Here is a 26714-nt window from a genome sequence, read left to right on the forward strand (position 1 = left end):
TTCACAAACAGCTGAAGACTGGCGAGGAAAAGATCCATGCCACAGCCAATGAAAAAAGAACCAAGCGGAAGACAAGCACTCCTGCAGTTGCGCCTTCCAGCTACATCTGCAGTAAATGCGGCCGTGTTTGCCTCTCCCACATCGGACTCATCAGCCACAGCAGGCGTTGTCGCTGAGTTTAAACTTGACCTCTGGACTGGCGCAGTATCCATAGTCGTTACGACTGACGGAGGCCTTTGATGATGATGTGCTGCGTGTATCATGATGAATATTAGTTACTCACTCGATGGTCAAGCTATCCGAGTAAGTTTTTTCTAGTTGAATATGGGTAAGCATGGCATTTATTTTGGCACAACTTGGCTTCAAGTTCCACATTTACGACATCAAGTCACGCCGACCTCACTCTCTTGGTTTCTGTCTGCTCCAACGTTTTAGCCGCTTCTTCCTGCTAGCTTCTATGAGCAGCAGTTCATCTTCCGTATATTCAGGTTCAAAAAGGTTGTGAATCCTCATTTGTCCAAAAATAGTTGTCTTTATTGTCTGTTACCAAGTCTGATATAAATAGAACACACCCATGTTTGTTTCCAAATGTAGGAACACACTTTTGTTGCTGAAAGTCAGAAGTGCGCTGCTATGGGAACGGACTAGGGATAATAAACCGCGGTAAAATTCCAGACGGTGATTGTAATACCAATTAATTTTTCAATCACCGAAAACCTTTTCATTTCTAGCAACGCTGCTTACTTCCTGGAAACTGAGTCACAGCAGCGCTAGCACATGCGTCGTTCGGCTTCAAAAAACATGGCAGACCACAACTTGGCTCTTAAGATTTTCCCTCCGAGTAAACAGAGCCAAGCACTTGGTTTAACTTCATTTTCCCTCGCTTCACTTCCGTGGCGTCTCGGCATGCGTTTAAGAGCGAATTGCTCTTTTTCGATGGAGACAAGTGTGAACAATATTGGAGACAGACACATTTGTCTCACAGTAAAAGTGTTCAGCGAAGGAGAAAACTATTTGATGATGCTTTAATATTCTCAATACAAGGTCCATCAGCTGCTGTGACTGAGAATTAATGACGTGAGAAAAAATGCAGCAGGCGATGTGTCGTGAACGTTGTCACAACTTCTTTATAAAGTCTTTAGTTTGTTTACTGGGATGCTCACTTGTCCTTTATTTAACTGCAAACTGTATCAGTGTTCAAATAACATCAATACTAGCTAAAATGTTGTGTCATTTTTTCGAATTGAACACAGGCTTTGAAGATGGTGTATTCATTGTCAGAAGTATCACTCCTGTTTATTTTTGTTGGCCAAACTGTTGTTGTTGTTGCAGAAGAACAAAGCTTGTTTATTAGACTTTATTCTCATTAACCAAACTGGTTTGTGTTTTATTTTGATATCAAAAAGTAAACACTATGTTTTTTTACACTACTTGTTTTTTTCCATTTCATAGAAACTATGAAAAACATTCATGTGACATAACTTTTTTTAATGTTTCACGGTGAATAATTATTTCCAATACAACATATTTTGGCTCAAACTCTAAATGGATCCGTCTCGATACAGCATCTACATGTAAACACAATAGTACATGTCAATGTACATAACTTAAAAAATACCTTTCTCTATCAAAATGTAAAAATAGTGATAAAGGTATCATATAATGAGAAAAAGATGACACGTTGATACTATTAACAAAAAACATATACTTGATTTAAAGGTATGGCTTTTTATCTAGTGCCATTTTATTAAACATTACTATTTAAATAATGACGTCACGTTCACACCCCGCTCCAACTTTGTTTTACGTAACACAATCAATCATGATTTCAAAATTGATTAAAAAAAAAAAAATCTTAATTATTATTTTGCCCCGACTTGTCCAGGGTGTACCCCGCCTTCCGCCCGATTGTAGCTGAGATAGGCGCCAGCGCCCCCCGCGACCCCGAAAGGGAATAAGCTGTAGAAAATGGATGGATGGATGGATTATTTTGCCCTTAATTGTGCAGGCCTATGTGTAAGACTACATTTCATACATGAACACTATTTTTATCTACATGGACAAAAAGTAAAGTTACGTCTTATTCGCCATCAGGTGCCAGCTTGCAAAATTTCTTGGAAGGTTTCTCATTGTATCCCATTGGTTCGAGTTTTTTCTTGCCCTGATGTGGGATCTGAGCCGAGGATGTTGTTGTGGCTTGTGCTGACCTTTGAGACACTTGTGCTTAAGGCCTATATATATCCACTTTCATTGAAAATTCTTACATTTTATTTTTTGGAATCTATTATGGCCATAAAGTGCTATATTGCACAATTTTCACATTTATTTCATTTATGTATTTATCTTCTACCATATGACATTGTTTATGTTTGTTTTGCTTTCATATGCACATTACATTTTTACTGAAGGTCCATGAAACTGCATTTTTATCTACGATAATGTTATCTCCTACAAAGGAAATAGTTTTGAATGTGTTGTCAGTGTTTTTTTTAAATACAACTTGGTTAAAACATTTCAGTTTAAGTACTTTTTGAAAATGTGGAGCACATTTGAAAATACTGTTATGATAATGACCGTGATCATTTTGGTCACAATGACTGTGATAAGACATTTTCATACCGTGACATCTTTAGGATGGACATAAACGCGCTGAGGAAAATGTTTCGATATTGTTTAAAATGACCAGATTACAGTAAATATTGTACATATTACATATTGTTATGACATGTATGTTACTAGATTATAAATAGACATGCAGTGTGTATACAAAACATTGATGGAGGGCTTTGAAGTTATTTTACAGGGCTTTGAAGGCTACAATGCCAATTCCCATTAGCTGCATCATGCAAGCTTTTTGTTTTATCATCTTTAGAATCCTAAAAGAAAAAAGATGTGCCTCTCATAATGATTGTGAACGATAAGCAAAATTGAATTACCAGTTTAAATTTCCAGTTAATTCCTATTATCACTCGAAATGTAAAACAGGGTTGCAACAGAGTATATCCACAATTACTCTGCTAAAAAATACAGATATTATGCTACTTCACATAATGCAGTCACCCAAAAACACATTTTATAGAGTAATGTTTATTCAAATGCAATGCATAGTCTGTATTTCCATGTATATGACTCACCCATCACTGCTAACATTCCATACTCCCTATGGAAACCTTTTGCATGCAAGTCACAAAGAAAAACTCATAAATATTTTAGTCCTGTCAAAAAGTCCATTGTAGTTGTTGGGCGTAAACATAGTTTTGATAGCAGACAGGAAAAGGACGTGATATCAAGCCCAGTCAGCCATGTAGGTCAGAACTCTTAGAGGTTTCTCCAAATGCCAATTCAACAGTGACTTTCTAACTCCATGCATGTTTTATCTAAGAAAAAGTTGCATTAATTAAGTGCAGCATGCGCGCTTTAAGTCAGCCGACCACTGCCTAGATTTGCGGATAAGACACAGCTGAAAAGTCACACTAATGGATTGCAGTCTCTCCAGTTAGACTCTCCAACCTCATGTATCTGCATAAGAGAGAGACGATCTTAGCAGTCCAAATTTGTGCTTAAAGTCCGCTTGGGCCTGCAGTAAAGCCTGCTCATCGATGTACACCACGGGCCTTCTGGATGCAACCACGTACTGTACCTTCCTTAGGCTCCAGCCCAGCACATACATTAGCAGGCCGCATACAGCCGCCGTGGACCGGCCCACTCCTGCGTTACAGTGGACGTAGACTGTGTGACCGTTCTCTAGGAGGCCGTGAAGCAGGAAGACAGCCTGGGGAAGCATCCGGACGCGACCTATACGAGAACATGGGAAGACATTAAAGTTTTAGAAACAACATAAATATTAGTAGATGGCAGCCATGTTTTCAACCAATCCTTTCTAGATTATGCATATGTGCTTGCCAGTCTCTTTAAGATGTGTACCAAATTTAATAATAATAATACATTTGATTTATAAGGCGCCTTTCTGGGCACTCAAGGACACCGTACAAAATCAAAACAATAAAATCCAATTGGATAAAATCAACAATAATAACAACAAAGATAGATAAGATAGGATGATTACAAAGAATAAGCAGTCCGGAATAGGTGTGTTTTGAGTCTTGACTTGAAGAGGGATAATGAGTCCAAGTTGCGAAGGTCTGGTGGTAATGAGTTCCAAAGATGTGGGGCAGAGCGGCTGAAAGCTCGGGCACCCATGGTGGACAGTTTAAATAACAGTGAGATGGATGGATGAAGAGGGTCTTAGGGAACGTGAGGGCATGGCGACATGGATCAGGTCAGAGAGATATGATGGAGAGAGGTTATGGATGGCTTTGAAAGTGAGGAGAATTATTTTAAAGTGAATACGATGTGTGATGGGTAGCTATTGGAGTTGCTGCAAAACAGGGGTGATGTGCTGAATTGAAGGGGTTCTGGTGATTATCCGTTGCAGAGTTCTGGAGAAGCTGAAGTTTGTAAAGTGACTTGTGAGGGAGACCAAACAGGAGAGAGTTGCAATAGTCCAGGCGAGAAGTGACCAGGCTATGGACTAATATGGCAGCAGTATGTGGGGTAAGGGATGGGCGAAGACCGGGTAATGCTGTTAATGTGAGCTTGAAAGGAAAGTGTGCTGTCGAGGATGAAATTTAGTAGTTATTTGTTTGAGCTTTTGACATATACACTTGCTCAAAACACAATTCAACACACATCAAATGGCCTTCCCCTCCACCATAAAAAAAACGAAAAACATAAGTCAAATAGGTACAGGCAAACACTGACATGAAGCCACAGACAACTGCACACCTGAATGGCCACAACACTGTGCAGCAATACACAAAAGCAAACAAAATGCCCATCAATCATCCGGACTTCAATTACTTTCTAATCGGGGTTAAACATTTTTCAAAAGCACATACTTCTTCAATGCCAGCCTATTTTCTAGAATTTAAGGGGAAAAAAAACATACCTCTAATCCAGCGGGTGTGGCAAGGAGGCGCTACACCCTTCCAATGTAGCACAATCTTCTAGCCAACAAAGTAGTACCGTATTTTTCGGACTATAAGTCGCAGTTTTTTTCATGGTTTGGCCAGGGGTGCGACTTATACTCAGGAGCGTCTTATGTTTGAATTTATTAAGACATTACCGTAAAATATTAAATAATAATATTTAGCTCATTCACGTAAGAGACTAGACGTATAAGACTTCATGGGATTTATCGATTAGGAGTGACAGATTGTTTGGTAAACGTATAGCATGTTCTATATGTTATAGTTATTTGAATGACTCTTACCATAATATGTTACGTTAACATACCAGGCACCTTCTCGGTTGGTTATATATGCGTCATATAACGTACACTTATTCAGCCTGTTGTTCACTATTCTTTATTTATTTAAATTGCCTTTCAAATGTCTATTCTTGATGTTGGGTTTTATCAAATACATTTCCCCCAAAAATGCGACTTATACTCCAGTGCGACTTATATGTTATTTTCCTTCTTTATATGCATTTTCGGCAGGTGCGACTTATACTCCGGCGTGACTTATACTCTGAAAAATACGGTAAATGCTACTAAGTTATTTTTTGCTTCGATGAGTCAATTCAATCCTTTTACCAATTACCAAAGACAAAGTAAAAAAAAAAAAAAGCAGTCTAATAACTTTACAGGGATGGACAGAGCCAAACATATGTATTAAGTTAGCTGGAGGCTGTTGACACTGATATACATAATACCGATATTCCGTCATACAGCTTAGCCAGCCGGACATTGGTATAACAGGTACGATGAATCAGCTTGCATTGAATAAGCACAAAATAGAAGACTTATGAACTCTATTTAAAATTTCTGTCCAAATCTCCTCAGAGTCACTCCTAAATCACCCTCTCAAAGTGACTTAACTGAATTCAGAGACTCGGGGCATAAATGAAAAATTTGATTGTAAATACATGTAATTGATCCTTTTAAAGCTGGAAGTGGTGTCAACAAAGCACCTAAAACTGTGCCAGTTGGTAAATTTAGGAACCTGGGAAAAGTATCATAAACAAAACTGCAAATCTGTAGATATATAGAAAAAATATATTGCTTAGGGCGGTGGTTCTCAAATGGGGGTATGCGTACCCCTGGGGGTACTTGAGGGTATGCCAAGAAGTAGGTGATATACATTTTTTTTATTCTAAAAATAGCAACAATTTAAACATCCTTTATAAACACAATTATTGAATAATACTTCAACAAAATATGAATGTAAGTTCAAAAACTGTGAAAAAATACAACAATGCAATATTCAGTGCTGACAGATTGTTCCATAAACCCATTCATCCATCCATTTTCTACCGCTTATTCCCTTTTTGGGGATGCGGGGGGCGCTGGTGCCTATCTCAGCTTCAATCGGGCGGAAGGCGGTGTACACCCTGGACAAGTCGCCACCTCATTGCAGGGCCAACACAGATAGACAGACAACATTCACACTCACATTCACACACTAGGGCCAATTTAGTGTTGCCAATCAACTTATCCCCAGGTGCATGTCTTTGGAGGTGGGAGGAATGTTCCATAAACACTGATGTTAAAGAGTAATTTTTTTGGAAGAAATGTTTAGAATTAAGTTTATGAATCCAAATGGATCTCTATTACAATCCCCAAAGAGGGCACTTTAGGTTAATGATTACTTCTATGTGTAGAAATCTTTATTTATAATTGAATCACTTGTTTATATTTCAACATATTTTTAGTTATTTTTATATCTTTTTTTCCAAATAGTTCAAGAAAGACCACTACAAATGAGCAATGTTTTGCACTGTTAAACAATTTAATAAATCAGAAACTGATGACATAGTGCTGTATTTTACTTCTTTATCTCTTTTTTTTCAACCAAAAATGCTTTGCTCTGATTAGGGGGTACTTGAATAAAAAAAATGTTCACAGGGGGGTACATCACTGAAAAAAGGTTGAGAACCACTGGCTTAGAGAGTGAAGATTTATTACAAAGTTGCTGAAAAGAAGCAAATGTGTTGTCAATGTATACATCTTTAATGTTGTTAATCCCCAGATTCGACCACCTTATGAAGGCACTATTGACAAAAGAGGGAGGGAAAGCATGATTAGCAGTGATGGGTGCAAGATTAGAAATAGTCTGTGGACCAAAATAGCGCATAAACTGAATCCAAATCCTGAATGAGGTCTTTTCAATTGAGTTTTTTGTATAAAAGGAGGTAAATGAGTGCATAGGAGAGTGACCCAAAGCTCTAAGAGGATCTGGTTTAGGTGAGTTTATCTCCATAATAATATTATTAATATTATAGCAACAGGCTGGTCTCTGGGGCCCCAACTCCCCGCCTCCCACCCCCCTCTGATGCGAGCTGTTGTGATTATATGTAACTTGTTTATGTGTGCTACGGCAAATTTGTTTTTTTTTACCTTGGACTTTGTCTGGACCCCCTCCCGAGGGTCCAGCCTTCGACTGATATTTTTTACTCTTCCCCCCTTTTCCAATATCACCTTTTTCCCACCTTTTTTTAAGGAGCACCGTAAGTGGCTGATCCGTTGGCGGTCCTGTTCTTGTCTCCCTGTAACGTATGTCTGCTCTTAGTGGGACTGTGCCAAAAATGTAATTTCAGTTCTTAAAAGTCTTGTATATGTTAAAGAATGGACATTAATAAAACATCCTGAATCCTGATGATCAGCCATAACGGAGGGGGATCAAATGCTTCATATTGCAGCCAATACTTCAGAATTCTAATGTTGGTGGCCAAGAAATAAAACGTAGTTTTAGGTCTTTGCAAATTGTGTTTATGTAACCTGAGAGTCTTCTTATTCAGAATGAACTCCAAAATCTGATTATTGGAGCGGTTGCTTTTGTGACATACTGTAATTCACCACACCTGTTTACTTGACTTTGTCATCATTATTTACTGCCATTGTTCTATTGTGCACATAACAATGTTGTTCTTGATTAACATTCTCTAAGCAGTTAAGAGTTTGTTTTGACCACAATTTTAGAGTCGCTGTTTGTACAAGAGAAGTACTGATTTGTGTGATTAAACAGCACATAAGTTTGTGTTCAGTTCAGTTTATTTATTTATATAGCACATTTAAAAGCAACCCCAGTTGGCCAAAGTGCTATACAGACATAAACAATTTGCAACAAAACAAAGGGGCACATAGTGTTACTATTACATGGTAACACGGAAGGATGAATACAATATAATAGTAAAATATACCTTAATAGAAGTGCAGAATGTATAACCTAAAATACTCAAATATAACAAATAAATAAAAAAGGATAAAACAGGAAATAAAAACAACCAAGATGTCCTATTTGAACGCCAGGGAGTCAAAATATGTTTTTGCCTAGATTTAACAATGTTTTTACTTTGGACAATCTAATAGATAGTGGAAGGTTGTTTGTTACACTAAGAAGGCTCTCCTCTGGTTTTTAGCCTTGTTTTTAGGACAGCCAGCAGGAACTGGTCTGAAGACCTCAGGGTCCTGCTGGGACAATAAGGCTGCAGCAGCTCAATAAGATAGGGCGGGGCTTCTTGGTGTAAGCGTTTAAAAACAATAAGTAACATTTGAAACTGAACTCTAAAAGTAACTGGGAGCCAATGAACGAAAACCAGTACAGAAGTAATAAGCTCAAGTCGTTTAGATTTGGTTAAAAGACGAGCAGCAGAGTTCTGCAAGTACTCGAATTACATTAATCCAGGCGTGACATCACAAATGCATGGATAGCTCTTTCAAAGTCAGCCTGCGAAAGATACAGTTGTATTTTTGCGAGGATTCTTAGATGAAAAAAGATAGATTGGAATGACAGAGCTAATTTGTTTGTCCAGCTTAAGCAGAGGATCACATAATACCGATATTCCGTCATACATCTTAGCCAGCTGGACCTTAGTGTGATATGTACGATGTATTAGCTTGCATTGAATAAGGCTCTGTCTACCACAAATAGAAGACTAATGAACTCTATTTAAAATATCTGTCCAGCTCTCCTCAGATAGGGTCACTCCTAAATCACCCTCTCAAAGTGACTTAATCGAATTCAGAGACTCAGGGCGTAAATAATTTTTGTTATTGTAAATTCATGTAATTGATCCTTTCAAGCTGGAAGTGGTGTCAACAAAGCATCTAAAATTGTGCCAGTTGGTAAGTTTAGGAACCTGGGGAAAGTATTCCAAACAAAACTGTATATATATATATATATATATATATATATATATATATATATATATATATATATACATATATATATATTACAAAGTTGCTGAAAAGAAGCAAGAGTGTTGTCAATGTGTACATCTTTAATGTTGTTTATCCCCAGATTTGACCACCTCAAAGGGTAACATTATCACCAGACCTATGTAAGCGTCACTATATACCTTGAAATTGCAGAAAAAAGACCATATATTTTTTTAACTGATTTCCGAACTCTAAATGGGTGAATTTTGGCGAATGAAACGCCTTTCTATTATTCGCTCTCGGGGCGATGACGTCACAACGTGACGTCCCATAGGTAGTCAATCCGCCATTTTCTCAAACACATTACAAACACCAAGTCAAATCAGCTCTGTTATTTTCCGTTTTTTCGACTGTTTTCCGTACCTTGGAGACATCATGCCTCGTCGGTGTGTTGTCGGCGGCTGTAACAACACGAACAGGGATGGATTCAAGTTGACTTACGTGGAGTGACTTAGTAATCCAGGCGTGGCATCTCAAATGCATGGATAGCATCAATTAGCATGGCATGCTAATCGATGCTAACATGCTATTTAGGCTAGCTGTATGTACATTTGTACATACAAATTTAATGCCACAAATTTAATGTACACCCACATTTAATGCCAAACAAACACTTACCAATCGACAGATTTAAGTTGCTCCAGTGTCACAAGATGTGAAAGTCCCGATCGTTTGGTCTGCACATTCTACCGGCGATGCTAAGGCAGACATGGCACAGAGATGTATGGATATCCTGCCGATGCATTTCCAACGATAAAGTCAACGAAATCACAAAGGTGAGTTTTGTTGATGTTATTGACTTATGTGCTAATCAGACATATTTGGTCACGGCATGACTGCCAGCTAATCGATGCTAACATGCTATTTAGGCTAGCTGTATGTACATTTGTAGCTATATTTGCATCAGGCCTTTCCCTGCACCCACATTTAATGCCAAACAAACACTTACCAATCGACGGATTTGAGTTGCTCCAGTGTCACAAGATGCGAAAGTCCCGATCGTTTGGTCTGCACATTTTACCGGCGATGCTAAGGCAGACATGGCACAGAGATGTATGGATATCCTGCGACACTCAATCGTTGGTTAGAAGGTCAATTGCTATTCGCTCAATAGCTTCAGTTTCTTCTTCAATTTAGTTTTTGCTATCTGCCTCCATACTCCAAACATCCGTTTCAATACATGCGTAATCTGTTGAATCGCTTAAGCCGCTGAAATCCGAGTCTGAATCCGAGCTAATGTTGCTGTATCTTGCTGTGCTATCCGCCATGTTGTTTGTATTGGCATTTTGGAGTCGCTGTATGTATAAGAGACCTGCTGTTTTGTGTGATTAAACGGGACACACGTTTGTGTGTCAAAGATAGCTCCAATTGTCTTGCTTTTGCAATATAAGCGCAACACTATCGAATGTGCGAAAGAAGGAATTAAGGTGAAATAATGTACTGCAGTGGAACTGATAAGAAAATTGGGGAAGTAAATTATTTCTAATACAACTTCGTAGTGATTCTGTACAACACCTTAAAGTAACAGCAGGTGTTTTATAGACCGCATTAAGCAATGTGTGAGAAATTAAAGTCAAAATGACTTCTTGGGTCACTGGGTCAGTTATGCAGTGGACAGAAAAAGCTCACAAAATATAAAGCAGGGAATGACTTGGCAAGATGGAGATTTTCATCCGAGTGTGTGTGTCTCAAACACTCGTCTTACCTTCAGTGCTCATGTCGGGCGTGGGCATCCACACGTACACAAGGCCGCAGTCGTTGTACAAATGCATCATGGTGTCGACGGTCATGGCATCCCCAAGGTTCCGCCTGCAGCCGTGTGAGTTGTTCATCACGTCCCCTTCAGTCTGGAAGTTCATCACCGCCGTGATGCCGAGGTCGTGCTTCATCTTGATAGTCACATGTTCGGCCAACCGAGGACAGCTGCCCAACCAAAGCCGAGGCAGCACCCTGCAAGCAATAATAAACATAGTTCAAAGTTGAATTAAAACTGACTTTTTGTGAACCACAGTACAATTTACGAACTCAATTACTTCTTAAACAAGGATTGTACATAGAAAAGCTTGTATATTGAAGCAAACGTCTCCCTAAGAAACAATGTAAACATTAATAATGGGTTCCAGCTTCTACAAAAGTCCACATATTATTAAAAGTTTGAATACAACATAAACCGCTATACAGTACTGTGTATCAAACAAACATAACAATGGGGCGATGGATCAACTTTTTGTTTAAACAACATAACACCTCAACTGTCCTCATTTGTAACTGCCCAGGCAATACGCACACACTCTGTCACTAGCTTTGTGGTGCACTCACAATTTGAAATCACAAACTTCTTAAAAATCTCTTTAACTTTAATATTATTGGTATGCAACGGACAGGGGACGGGGGCTAACTACCGACAGCGTTGATAATGCTGTGGACACTTCTTGCATGTTTCAAACCACACATCGCTTGACAATTTCTTTATTTGGACTCATATTAAGCTAGCAAATATAGAAACCTTTTGTAAAATGGCTAATAAAACCACCTTAAAAGGCACACAAAGTAGCCTTGCACAGTAGCGCTGCGAAACCAAACAATGGGTGGATGAAACGTTCGCACTCAAAGACAACGTTCATCCATTGTACAACGAGGGTTTCTATAAATCCAAGTTAAACTGTTGTCAGCGTATGCAGTAGTAGAAATATACTATACCAGGCCAGGGTAGTTATTTTGACCCGGGGGCTACATTTAGAGAACAAAAATGTGTGTGGGGGATGGTATATCTATTTTTAGAAACACTAGTACAAAACCTCTCAATAATGTCCGATTGAATGCTAAAAACAATATTACAAACCGCCTCAAAAAACGTAATGGAATTGAAAAAAAATTCTATGAAGGATAAAACACTGAATATTGACAAATTATGAATGTCACACCCCCTTTCGATCGACACATTTTACATTCAAGTGAAACGCAACAAAAATGCAACAAACAGTGACATATGAACACGGAGGGTACAAAATAAACCCACCTACAATCTGATGTATCACTAAGCTTTACAACTTTGTTGAGAAAATTTCCTTTCGCGTCTGTGGAAACGCTTCCCGCCCACACTGCTTGGTGCCTCGTTTGAGCTGCTGTGACGTAGATGACCATAGTAACTAATTAGATGACCATAGTAACTCATTACATTACAACACCCACACTGCTTGGTGCCTCATCTGAGCTGCTGTGACGTAGATGACCATAGTAACTAATTAGATGACCATAGTAACTCATTACATTACAACACCCACACTGCTTGGTGCCTCATCTGAGCTGCTGTGACGTAGATGACCATAGTAACTAATTAGATGACCATAGTAAAAGGTATATCATCCATAAGCGCATATTTCAAGCATTGAAAGACTTACTCTTCCCACTGGGGTGAGTTATTCCTTGCCCTTATGTGGGCTCTGTACCGTGGATGTCGTTGTGGCTTGTGCAGCCCTTTGAGACGCTTGTGATTTAGGGCTATATAAATAAACATTGATTGATTAGTATTAGGGGTGTAACGGTACGTGTATTTGTATTGAACCGTTTCGGTACGGGGGTTTCGGTACGGGGGTTCTGGTTCGGTGCGGAGGAGTACCGAACGAGTTCCACACAAACATATGAAGTAGCCGCCTATGCTAAAGTCTTAACAAGCTGCTCCGCTCCCTTCTGCCTCAGTCTCCTGCACAGCACCCTGCATTGTCCCTCCCACACAACCATCTGATTGGTTACAACAGTAGCGATAACAAGCCAATCAGCAGTGCGTATTCAGAGCGCATCTAGTTAGCGCTTCAGCGTGGAGCAGATAGGCTTTTAGCAGGGGAGCAACGGACTCTCCCTAAATTATACTAAACACTTCCAAGTCAACTACTTTCTAAACATCACTATGAGCCCGTTGACCTTCTAGAAACACACACACACTGAGCTGCAGTGTGTGTGTGTGTGTGTTACGGACAGTGTTGATTGAGGTGTGTTGAAGCAGCAAAAAAGGACATTATGTTAAATGAAGGTTTTCTGTCTCTGATAGTGTATATAATAATGTAAGTGCATCATAAAGCCTACATGACCTCCATGGTGTTCAGGGATGAATAGTCTCTCCTATTGCGATTGTACTATTTTTCAGCTATAGTTACATTAATCATTAGTAATGTAGCAGCCTAGTTTTGAATGGCAGGGTCCCTGCTATCACATGTTGATACAAATATAACATTTACATAATAAAAAATCAACTACAGGCTTCCCAAATGTTGTAATAAATTAAGCACGATGAGTTGAATTGAAACTGTTTAATGTTGCACTTTTTATATGTAGAAGAAAAGTTGTGTAATTTTATTTCATCTAAGCAACAACTTGAGGCAGTTTAATGTGGATTAACGTGGGCAGAATTATTATAGTGTTCCCAATGTTAAAAAGATCAAGCCATTGTTTACAAATTTGGTAAATAAATACCCAAAACATTTATATTTTGTTGTTTTCTTACTGTACCGAAAATGAACCGAATCGTGACCTGTAAACCGAGGTACGTACCGAACAAAAAATGTTATGTACCGTTACACCCCTAATTAGTATAGTTGAAGACTTACGGCCATCAGAAAACATGACTACACATCATAATGGCAGCTACACTTTCCATCTTAAAGATCTAAAAACAATATCTGGTAATGTCCGACGGACGTCCGTCGGGCCAGATTGAAAAGCTTAACGGGCCGCATGTGGCCCCCGGGCCTTAATTTGCCCAGGTCTGTACTATACACTTAAAATGTCTCACCACACAGCCATTATTGTCTAAATAGCTCGCAACAGTATGAGTGCTGCCGCCAATGAGGATCAGCGGTTCGTTGAGGGAAACGTTAATTTAGGGCTATATCCAATTTCACATTCTGGTAGTAATGTCCCTTGAGAAGATACAATGTTGTGATGTAAAAGGTGTACACATTATTGTGAGTGTTATTTAAATAATGACAGCACAACCCTCCAACCACCTGTTCCCTGAATGTATTAGCGTGAGCAATGAAAGCAGCCTCCTGAGGAACTGCAGAGGCTAGTGTGTATGATCCACGGGGGTACAGGAATGCAAGGTCTCGGCAACTCATTTGAAAAGCGATTATTAGGCCAGACACGAGGGCAATTTCTCTCTCTCAGAGAACACACGGGTCCTCGACATAAGCCTTGTAGGATCCTCGGGCGCAAATTAACAGCTAACAACATTAGCCAGGTCCTTGTTTCTTCTCCGACAACTTAATGTGCCAAGTCACCGGTGGCTGTCAGAAAGTGATCTGACTTCGATTTGGTTCAGTTTGCAAATTAACGAATCCGGTTTGACTCTTAATGGTGATTTAACTGCCGGTACTGTCGACTTCACAAACACATTGGATGTTTTATATAATGGCCTCTAACAATTAGTTTTAACCACAATTCGATTCAATTCGATATTTGTAGTCGCCGATACAATTCAGGGACAATGTCAATTTTTTTTTTTTTTTTTTTTTTTAACAATACGATCTGAAACCATTGAGTTAGAATTGATTCAGTAACTTTTTAGCAAAAAAAAAATCAACCAGTGTGACTTGTGAAATAAGTCCTGGATACTGGACACTGGACACTGCACGTGAAGTGAAGTGAATTATATTTATATAGCTCTTTTCTCTAGTGACTCAAAGCGCTTTACATTGTGAAACTCAATATCTAAGTTACATTTAAACCAGTGTGGGTGGCACTGGGAGCAGGTGGGTAAAGTGTCTTGAACAAGGACACAACGGCAGTGACTAGGATGGCAGAACCAGGGATCGAACCTGGAACCCTCAAGATGCTGGCCCGGGCACTCGACCAACCGAGCTATACCGCCCCGAGTAATGAGGGCTGAATGTGTAGTTTCCTATATTCCTGTTATTTCCAGTAAGGAAATTAGATATAAATTAATGATGGATACAAACAAGCAAGTCAACATCAATGCATTCACATCTTATTCAAATAAAGTGCAACCAAAACTTTGGGTTTAATTAACAGGAAACCTTTTCTAAACTCAATTTCGAAATTCAAGAAATTATTCAAAAAAATATTCAATTAAATTAAACTACAGTGACCAACATTTTAACAGTAGATTCACCTGCTGAATAAAGTTCCCAACCCAGCCATATCTTTATTCTATTCTCCACCTTGGCGTCAAGGAGTGCGAAAGCATGTATGCCCCCTATCCCCCGCGTTGATGATGTTGCCCCCTGGCTTCCTAATTTCCATAGCCTTCTTCATCCATCTCTTCTATTTATTTTTTTGTGATGAAATTACTGCTCCTTGACTGCCAGGTGCTGTGTAACACTTCATGGTGATGTGTTCCGGAAGTGGGTGCGCTGCCGTAACTTGCTCCACTGTCACTTTCGTTGTGTCAATCATTTGTAGCTCAAAGTTGTGTTGCGGCGTTATATCGTTGTGTTGTTTGTCTTCGTTGTGGATTTTGCAGTCGTGCTGTATCTGAAGGTTTTTGAGTTGTAATTTTTGATGTTGTCTTGTGGCATTTGCGTTTGTTATCACCTTTTTCGACGACCATAAGTATAAGCCATTTTTATTTTGATGACGCCACAGACGTTAAAATGTTTAACTTTAAACGCTCTTATCTTTAAAAATGTTAAAGGAGCCATATGTAGTAATTTGGCCAGAAATGGGACTGCATTTACGGTCAAAATTCTTTAGTCCCCTCCCACTCTCCATGACTGAGGTTGCCAGATACGCAGCCGAATCCGAATACTACTCCAAACTTCAAATGGCAATCGACAAGGTTTCTCTTGTTTATGCTTCTTGCAATGTTAAGTTAAAGTTAAAAGCTAAACGATTGTCATGCACACACTAGGTGTGGTCAAATTTGTCCTCTGCATTTGACCCATCCCCTTGTTCACCCCATGGCAGTTGAGGGGAGCAGTGGGCAGCAGCGGTGGCCATGCCCAGGAATCATTTGGTGATTTAACCCCCAATTCCAACCCTTGATGCTGAGTTCCAAGCAGGGAGGTAATCGGTCCCATTTGTTTAAGTTAAAGTTAAAACTTAAAGTACCAATGATAGTCACTCACTCACACACACACACACACACACACACACACACACACACACACACACACACACACACACACACACACACACACACACACACACACACACACACACACACACATCGCCTTGTTCACCCCTTGGGAGGGGAGGGGAGCAGTGAGCAGCAGCAGTGGCAGCGCCCAGGAATCATTTGGTGATTTAACCCCAAATTCCAACACTTGATGCTGAGTGCCAAGCAGGGAGATAATGGGTCCCATTTTTCTGTAGTCTTTGGTATGACTCGGCCGGGGTTTGAACTCAAAACCTCCCAGTCTCAGGGCGGACACTCCAACCACAAGGCCACTGAGCTGACTTGCAAGATGGTTTACGAAGTAATTATGCCACATTTTACGAATGTCGATTACCCAAATGTATTTTTAAAGTTACACAGCAATATTTCAGTCGGGAGTCGGGACAGATAGTTGGCATTAATCTGCTAAGATGTCTAGTTTGACCGCACGGACCACCATCAAAATATTTTATATATAATATACTATATATCACATAGGCCTACTTTGATGGCAAGCCAAGGCCAACAGTAAAATTACCTCCTACATTTCTCAGCATAACTCCATGTTGCATCCAACCTGACGCACCGCATTGTCTTCCATGTACGCACATCATGCGTGGTGGTGCTTTGCTCCAAAAGGTAAAATTAAAGTACCAATGATTGTCACACGCACACTAGGTGTGGCGAAATTATTCTCTGCATTTGACCCATCACTCTTGATCACCTCCTGGGAGGTGAGGGGAGCAGTAAACAGCAGCCGTGGCATTGATTTAACCCCCAATTCCAACCCTTGATGCTGAGTGCCAAGCAGGGAGGTAATGTGTCCCATTTTATAGTCTTTGGTATGACTCGTCCAGGGTTTGAACTCACAACCTACTGATCTCAGGGTGGACACTAACCACTAGGCCACTGGGTACGTACTAAGCATTCGTTGCACGAACAGACTAGTTTTGTTAGACAAGGTCATAGATTGTATTGGACTATATAGTTTACATACGAAATGTCCATTTCCATTTATTACAAGTGAAAGGAAAACGTAAACGCAAGTTTGGTGTCAGACGAAAAAAATCATCTCCGCCTTCAATCTTCTCCATCTTTCAAAGGCAACCCCGGTTCAAATTCTCGTTTTGTTCCTGGCTTTGTCATGAATAAGTTGAGAATCTTAAAAGGCCTTTTTAGATTTACTAAGGTCTGACATGTTTAGTAGCTTTACCCGTGGCAGTAGCTCAACAAAGATGGCGGTGCGTAACTGGCAACCTGGATGTAACACACTCACAGCCTTTCTAATTTGTCAAACGGTGGATGGCGGGACATCGAAATTAAAACAATATACAACATTTCGGGGCTGTAATTCTAATTTTGAAATGAGCATATCCCGGCAGAACTTCTGTTATCAGTTATAGAGGTATTCGAAAAGAACATGATTTATTAATGCCTTTTGACATATCACGGCCATTTAACGATGACTTGACATGAAATTTCTACATATGGCACCTTTAAATCTCATAAAGTCTGCCGTTGTCAAATCCAATTGTTTCCTTTTTCTTATATCGATAAAATCAATCGATTCCCTTTCAAAACAATCTTGGATTGATACCTAACTTACGGAAGACAAACTTGCCAAGCACAGACCTATATATTCGATATTTAGGAATATAAATTAAACTATTGAAATATGACTGAATCGTTACACCCCAAATGGCCCAGGGGCAGCACTCTCTGGGGCAAGGGTGGGCATTACGTTGATCTCGAGCTACCGGTCGATCGCGGAGGGTGTGTCAATCGATTACAAGCCAGGCATTAAAAAAATAGACATTAAAATGAGCAATCATCAATCTTCCCCAAGACTTCACTTTCGTCAGTTGTTTGACATTCTCGGCACCCGAGGATCTTGTGAGATGACGCTGGCTGCTGCGAGCTCATTATTAAGAAGAAGATCACTTACAGAACGGAGAGAAACACTTTTTATTTCAACAGACTCTTGGGCCGTACCTGCTGTCGAAACTCTAAAGACCGACTGCACAGTTCCTGTCTTCACCATAAAAGACCTGCTTCATCCTGACTGTGCTAACTAAATAAAAGTCTCAGAAAGCTAGCGTGCACAAGCTAGCAAGCTCCGGAGTTTGATGGCAATGTAATTCTCCCGCGCCCTCTGCGACCACTTCCTCTCCTCGCTTGCCCACACACTCACTGACGTCACTCACCTGCTGTCAACACATTGAAGGGCCACACACACATATGCTACTCTCATAACAAAGTCTTTAAAAAAGATTATGCAAGTTGGACAAATGAGATGCCAAATCCAACCACTTTCATTTGGTATTGGACAGAAAGGAGGACTTTTTTTCTCCTCCATTTGAAAATGCGGACGTTATCAGCACCACTGTCTGATTCCAATCAATGCAAGCTACTCAGTGGCCTAGTGGTTAGAGTGTCCGCCCTGAGATCGGTAGGTTGGGAGTTGAAACCCCGGCCGAGTCATACCAAAGACTATAAAAAAATGGGACCCATTGCCTCCCTGCTTGGCACTCCGCATCAAGAGTTGGAATTGGGGGTTAAATCACCATAAATGAATCCCGGGCACGGCACCGCTGCTGCCCACTGCTCCCCTCACCTCCCAGGGGGTGATCAAGGGGATGGGTCAAATGCAGAAGACAAATTTCACCACACCTAGTGTGTGTGTGACAATCATTGGTAATTTAACTTTAAGTCATCAGAATCAAATACACCAACTTATATTCTTGTCTTCATGAAAGAAAGGAATCTATATGTGTTAAACATGCTTGTATTATCATTAAACACCATTAAATGATAAATGGGTTGTACTTGTATAGCGCTTTTCTACCTTCAAGGTACTCAAAGCGCTTTGACACTACTTCCACATTTACCCATTCACACACACATTCACACACTGATGGAGGGAGCTGCCATGCAAGGCGCTAACCAGCACCCATCAGGAGCAAGGGTGAAGTGTGTTGCTCAGGACACAACGGACGTGACGAGGTTGGTACTAGGGACCCTCGGGTTGCGCAAGGCCACTCTGTAACTGCGCCACGCCGTCCCATTAACTTAACAAAAATGTCTCTTTCATAAATAAATAAATATAAATTAAAAAATATGAATGAGGTAGATCTCCTCGACTGGGTCAATTGAAAAGTAGCTCGCCTGCAGAAAAAGTGTGAGCACCCCTGATCTAGGGTGCGCCGCTAGGATGAAGGGGGGGGGAAATTTATATCTACACAGACATCACCTTGTTGTGCACTGGGCTACTTACTGAATTTTACAAACCTACCGATTGGTCGAGACCAGAAAACAGGAAGGACTCAAGAGGTTAAACTCAGCGATGACAGAGGGAGAGAGCTATTACAACAATAATTGGATGGAGCAAGGTTCATGTTGAAAGGACAGCTACTTAAAAACGCTGCCGCCCTCACAAGACACAGAAGCACCGTTATCTTTGACGGATTTAGCAGCAGATGATTGTCCATCGCTACAAACTGCTTCCCAGTTCACTGTTCTCACATTAGTACACTCCAAATGAATTAGCTTAGCATTAAAAAAAAAACACATTTACAGCTCGTGCGGTACCATTTATGCGGCAGTAAATCGTCCATGTAGCACTCGTTTAATACAATAATACAGTTTTTTTTTGTGGCTTCCATGGGATATAGGCCAGATACTGTAAATGATTCGCTATGGTTCCTGGAGTCTCCACCGGTTGCCTGGCAACCAGAGAGCGGTAAAGATCCTATTGCCTGTTTTTTTTTTTCCTCAAATGTAAAACAATTTCAATGGACCCTAATGAGCAGCAATGATGAGAACTGCATAACTTGCACTGTCAGTTGGGCACTTTAGTGTGTAAATGTGCCTAATAACTGTTGCGTATGCATCTTCAGAGTTTACTTTCCAGAACTACACAAAGCAAATTTCAACGGGCAAAACCTTTTGGACAAAAAGCTGTTATGTTAGCGTCCCTCCACAATGCACTCGTGGCATTTAATCTGTGATATTGTATTACCTGGAGAAATGCATGGCGTTCTGACCAGCCACGCTCAAGTAGAAGTTGGTGGTGTGCTTCATCTCGTCCGTGTGACCCTCTTCCTCGATCCAGTGGCCTATGGGGTGGCAGTAGACACCATCCACCACGTTCTGCTCGTCGTAATTGCATGTTCTGTCATGGTGGGGCCCATTACCTGCGTAGAGACAGTCAGATATTGGTCTAAAGTTGGTGACTCAAACTCTGTTTGAAGGGGGGCCTTTATAAATAGCGTCCGTGTGAATCTGTGCCGCATTAAGTACTGTACAGATTTCAGAATTATGTAGTAACCATGTTTGTTAACATCTACCCTTGGTTATAGTGACTCTGAGCTATGTAAGCCATTATACATATACTACTGAACAGTGTTGTCCCAATACTAATATTTTGGTATCGGTACCAAATTGTATTTCGATACTTTTCTAAATAAAAGGGACCACAAATAATTGCATTATTGGCTTTGTTTTAACAAAAAAAACTTTATGGTAAATTAAACATATGTCTCTTATTGCAATTTTGTCCTTAAATAAAATAGTGAACATACAAGACAACTTGTCTTTTAGTAATAAATAAGCAAACAAAGGCTCCTAATTTAGCTGCGGACATATGCAGTAACATATTGTCATTTATCATTATATTTTGTCAAAATGATTAAGGACAAGTGGTAGAAAATGAATTATTAATCTACTTGTCCATTTACAGTAAATATCTACTTACTTTTTCTTTTAATATGTTAAATTAACTTAACATGTTAAGTTAATTTAACATGTCTTAATTGTAAGTGATTATTACATTTTAACTTCTGTTAAAATGTAATAATCACTTATTCTTCTTTTGTTTGATACTTTACATTAGTTTTGAATGATACCACAAATGTGGGTATCAAACCGATACAAAGTCATTACAAGATCGTATATTGGTCATATTCAAATTCTTCATGTGTCCAGGGACATATTTCCTGAGTTTATAAACATAATATACAATATAAACACTGGGGCAAAAAAGTATTTAGTCAGCCACCGATTGTGCAAGTTCTCCCACTTAAAATGATGACAGAGGTCTGTAATTTTCATCACTTCAACTGTGAGAGACAGAATGTGAAAAAAAAAATCCAGGAATTCACATTGTAGGAATTTTAAATATTTTTTTGTAAATTATGGTGGAAAATAAGTATTTGGTCAACCATTCAAAGCTCTCACTGATGGAAGGAGGTTTTGGCTCAAAATCTCACGATACATGGCCCCATTCATTCTTTCCTTAACACGGATCAGTCGTCCTGTCTCCTTAGCAGAAAAATAGCCCCAAAGCATGATGTTTCCACCCCCATGCTTCACAGTAGGTATGGTGTTCTTGTGATGCAACTCAGTATTCGTCTTCCTCCAAACACGACGAGTTGAGTTTATACCAAAAAGTTCTATTTTGGTTTCATCTGATAACATGACATTCTCCCAATCCTCTGTTGTATCATCCATGTATCTATTTTGGTAAAAAATATTGATGTAATCATAGTAGTATCGACTAGTTATGCTTCTGTACTTGGTATCATTACAGTGGATGTTAAGTGTAGATCCACCAATGGTGTATGTTTACATTGTGACGCTGGTGAGCTACATTGTGTAGTGAAGCATGTTAAGCTAATCCTCGTCCTGCAGGGATGATACTTGGAAGAAACTTACTATATATGTCGCCATGGAGACAAGGATTAGTGATTTAGAAGTAGTTAAATCACTGCCGACTTCGGCTGGACGTTCGCTGCTAACTAGCTAGCCATGTCTTAAAGAAACACTTCCTGAGGGCGTTTCAGAGTTGTAACTTCACCTCTATCATTAGTTTTTAAGCCTAAATGCGTCCGTTTTCCCTTTTCTGTCGACACACCGTGTCTGCTTGTAAGTACTCCGTGATTGTGCGCTGCCTAAAGTGCTCCTCTGCTCGTAAAACCAGCAATGACACGGCGTGACGATGACGGAGGGCCGGTACATTTTAGAGGCGGTATAGTACCAAATATGAATCATTAGCATCGCGGTACTATACCAATGCCGGTATACCGTACAACCCTATTACTGAATTTAAAAAACACTTATTATGAAACGGTTGAGTACTCCATGAGACATTCCAGCTTGCTAAAAAGGAATTTGGTTTGTGTAGCCCTATGTGTATTTGTTGTGTAGGTTAATTTATTTGTGTTCTTTCTAGAGAAATTCAAGATTGCCATAATAGATTTGAAAATTATCCGGCCAGGGTGCACAGAGCATAATTACAATAAAGTATGAAGTTAACAGATCTATAAAAAGGTCATGTTATGATTTTTTTTCTTCATTTAAAACACTTCCTTATTGTCTACATAACATGTAATGGGGATGCTTTGGTCTAAATGTTTGCATTGATCATTATTTACAGTTTATCTTGAAGCTACTTTGTGACTGTCTCTTCAGAATGCGCCGTTTTATAGGCCATCATTATAATGTGCCAAAGTCCTCCAGATCAGACCCCTTTTCGACTGCCAACGCCACCCTGTCAGCCATGTTGTAGTTTTTAGCGCTTCCATATGGAGTCTACTGACAGATGTAAGTTAGAACTACATGCTATGTTTTATATGAAATGGCAACAGCATAGGATTTTAGCATGCATGTGCATGTAAGAGCCAGTCTGCACTACAACAAGAGGATAGAGAAAAAGAAGGACATTATTGACTACAACTTTGGACTACAAACTGAATAAAAATGACCAAACCTATCCAGGTAAATCTCCACCATATATGAAGATAACTAAAGCAAAATACGTGACTAAAGTTTCAAATTCCACACGGCTCTTTTGGCAAAAGTTTGGAAGGAGGCCAGATTGTTTTATAAATATCTCATATCATGGGGATCCCAAATACACACAAAAACAGGTACCGTCACGTAAGAAAAATTATTGTATATAGTTCTTGCTATGAGTGAGTAAACCATCTGCATTAAACAGAAAAGTCCACATTTTAGGATCCAGACAATACGTTTTTTGAGGCCCCCAAATGAATTCTACTCTCTGAAGGGAGACTTACTGTGCCGTACTTTGAAAACCACTGGTTTACACAAATATGTTTGGGGATTATGTTTTGGGTATGTTAATGGGCGACCGAGGGTGGAGTCGGCTCTCTTGTTTGCTTTGTTGGGTCTGCTCCTGTCTCTGTTGTAGCTGTATGTAGAAATGGCTTGTTGCATCACCTACACTGTATGCTCTTTTAGTGTATTTAATGTCCTTTGAGATCTTTGATGTTTGATAATTCCCTCTTACACACATTATACACATTATTCTCAACAAAAGAGGAGAAATTTAGTCTTCGAGAAAAATTTAATTTAAAACATTTGTACGCACGTACAACACTTAAGACCTTCAGTATATCAGTATGTGGAATTAAATGATGGAATGGATTAAGCAAAGAACTCAAAAAATTTACTATGATCCACTTCAAGAAACTCTTCAAACTTAAAGTGTTTACTAAGTACAAAAAACAAGAACCATGATAAACATTCTGAATTTATCTCATCTATCCATTCATATTTTAGATAATCTTATCTCAGCATATGAAATATAACTTTCTTCAGCAAGTATTATTTATTCATTTTTATTGTTATTACTTATGGAGTATATTGTGAATAAATTGAGAATAGGAAGTGAACAAATGTTTTAGCAACTGCTATGTAAAGGATTAAATAAGCTCTGCTTCTTCCTACTCCTTTTTGAACATGTTGAATAGAGAAACTGGAAATGGTGATGCATCATGTTTTATGCATGCGTGTTGCCAATTAACTTAAACTTGTTTATGTGCGCTATGACTATGAGATTGTTTTTTCCCTTGGCCTCAATCTAGACATGTGGTTCTCAACCTTTTTTCAGTGATGTACCCCCTGTGAACATTTTTTAAATTCAAGTACCCCCTAATCAGAGTAAAGCATTTTTGGTTGAAAAAAAGAGATAAAGAAGTAAAATACAGCACTATGTCATCAGTTTCTGATTTATTAAATTGTATAACAGTGCAAAATATTGCTCATTTGTAGTGGTCTTTCTTGAACTATTTGGAAAAAAATATATAAAAATAACTAAAAACTTGTTGAAAAATAAACATGTGATTCAATTATAAATAAAGATTTCTACACAAAGAAGTAGTCATCAACCTAAAGTGCACTCTTAGGGGATTATAATAGATATTCATCTGGATTCATGAATTTAATTCTAAACATTTCTTCACAAAAAAAGAAATCTTTAACATCAATATTTATGGAACATGTCCACAAAAAATCAAGCTGTCAACACTGAATATTGCATTGTTGCATTTATTTCCACAGTTTATGAACTTACATTCATATTTTGTTGAAGTATGTATTCAATAAATATATGTATTAAGGATTTTTGAATTGTTGGTATTTTTAGAATATTTAAAAAATATATAAAGTACCCCTTGGCATACCTTCAAGTACCCCCAGGGGTACGCGTACACCCATTTCAGAACCACTGATCTAGACCTCCTCTCCAGAAGCCTACGCTTAGACTGAGTTTTAAACAGAATTTACCTGTTTCTCACCTTTTTGTAAGGGGCGCAGACCCGTCAGCGATCCCGTTCTGTCTCCCTGTAATGTTTGTCTGCTCTTAAATCGGATTGTGCTGAAAATCTTTATTTCCCCTCGGGGATTATTAAAGTATTTCTGATTCGAATTAGTATTATTCGTGCTTTGACTTGCTGTAGCTCAGTGGTTCTCAAATGGGGGTACGCGTACCCCTGGGGGTACTTGAAGGTATGCCAAGGGGTACGTGAGATATTTTTAAAATATTCTAAAAATAACAACAATTGAAAAACCCTTTATAAATATATTTATTGAATAATAATTCAACAACATATGAATGTAAGTTTATAAACTGTGAAAAAAAATGCAACAATGCAATATTCATTGTTGACAACCAGATTTTTCGTGGACATGTTCCATAAATATTTCTGTTAAAGATTTATTTTTTGTTAAAGTAATGTTTAGAATTAAGTTAATGAATCCAGATGGATCTCTATTACAATCCCCAAAGAGGGCACTTTACGTTGATGTAACTTCTATGTGTAGAAAACTTTACTTATAATTGAATCACTTGTTTATTTTTCAACAAGTTTTTAGTTATTTCTATATCTTTTTTTCCAAATAGTTCAAGATAGACAACTACAAATAAGCAATATTTTGCACTGTTATACAATTTAATAAATCAGAAACTGATGACATAGTGCTGTATTTTATTTCTTTATCTATTTTTTTTAACCAAAAATGCTTTGCTCTGATTAGGGGGTACTTGAATTAAAAAAATGTTCACAGGGGGTACATCACTGAAAATAGGTTGAGAACAAGTGCTGGAGAATATAGCAAAACAGGACGTTTTGGCCGTTCAGTTAACTTTTTGTAAATAATCAAAATATGTTTGTAAATATGTTATAATAATTTTGTAGTACTATTTTAACACCGTAATATCCGGCTTCCTCCCACTTCCAAAGACATGCACTTGGGGATAGGTTGATTGGCAACACTAAATTGGCCCTAGTGTGTGAATGTGAGTGTGAATGTTGTCTGTCTATCTGTGTTGGCCCTGCGATGAGGTGGCGACTTGTCCAGGGTGTACCCCGCCTTCCGCCCGATTGTTGCTGAGATAGGCGCCAGCGCCCCCCGCAACCCCGAAAGGGAATAAGCGGTAGAAAATGGATGGATGGAATATTGGTTGGATTTCTAATTATCTTTGTTTTCATTGACACGGTCAACGACAATACTGTAGGTCTTATACTGCTATCACGTGGCTAAATTCTGCATTACATCATATTGAAACAAAAATGGCGATTTAGTTTCTACTATCATATTTTTTTAGTTTAAGGATAGCATTCAAGTGTATATCCTAGTGGCCCCATGGAGCGTGTGCGTATAAATTGCAGTACCTTCCCAAATATACGCTCCCTCCGTCCTTTTGATGAACTTGAACCACAGTGTGTCTCTATAGGGGTCTTGCAGCAGCACGTCCCCGATCCAGAGGCACGGCTCCCGGGTAGAAACTGAACTTCGACTCGCTCTCATCCGGACCGCTTTTCCCGGGTCCCATTGGCCCATTTCCTCACGGGAACCCAAAATAAACAGGTCGACATTCGTTGAATCCGGAGTGAGAATGACACCGAATCGGAATAACATTGTTGTCATGTTGTGTCCTTAATATATCCTGTTCTAAAATAAACCACGTTAATGTGTTGCCGGAAGTAAAGCCGGTGTAAGGGAGCAGAATAGTAGCTCCCTCTACTGGTATCTTTTAGAACTACAATACATTGTGAATACTCACGTAGTAAAATAATGCTG

At 39.1% G+C, this 26714-nt stretch overlaps 1 protein-coding gene across 1 annotated transcript; it reads right to left on the reverse strand.

Annotated features, from left to right (window-relative positions):
- Positions 1-3067: 3067 nt before the first annotated feature.
- Positions 3068-26636, reverse strand: epm2a (EPM2A glucan phosphatase, laforin). The gene is made up of 4 exons (XM_061900565.1): positions 26306-26636; positions 20350-20524; positions 10926-11170; positions 3068-3795 (listed from the first exon to the last, which is right to left on the reverse strand). Exons 1-4 carry the CDS (start codon positions 26559-26561, stop codon positions 3512-3514), a joined length of 960 nt encoding a protein of 319 aa, XP_061756549.1. The 5' UTR covers positions 26562-26636; the 3' UTR covers positions 3068-3511.
- Between the last annotated feature and the right edge of the window lie 78 nt (positions 26637-26714).

This window comes from Nerophis ophidion, linkage group LG05, assembly GCF_033978795.1.
Source record: "Nerophis ophidion isolate RoL-2023_Sa linkage group LG05, RoL_Noph_v1.0, whole genome shotgun sequence".
Lineage (NCBI taxonomy): Eukaryota > Metazoa > Chordata > Actinopteri > Syngnathiformes > Syngnathidae > Nerophis > Nerophis ophidion.

What these genes read in the sequence shown, in the direction of transcription:
- epm2a (XM_061900565.1), bottom strand. Translation starts at nt 26,561, where the DNA reads ATGACAACAATGTTATTCCGATTCGGTGTCATTCTCACTCCGGATTCA. An exon ending in GGGAGCGTATATTTGGGAAG is followed by an intron (nt 20,525 to 26,305) that starts GTACTGCAATTT and finishes GTCTCTACGCAG; the next exon opens with GTAATGGGCCCCACCATGAC. An exon ending in GCCCGACATGAGCACTGAAG is followed by an intron (nt 3,796 to 10,925) that starts GTAAGACGAGTG and finishes GTTCTCGTATAG; the next exon opens with GTCGCGTCCGGATGCTTCCC.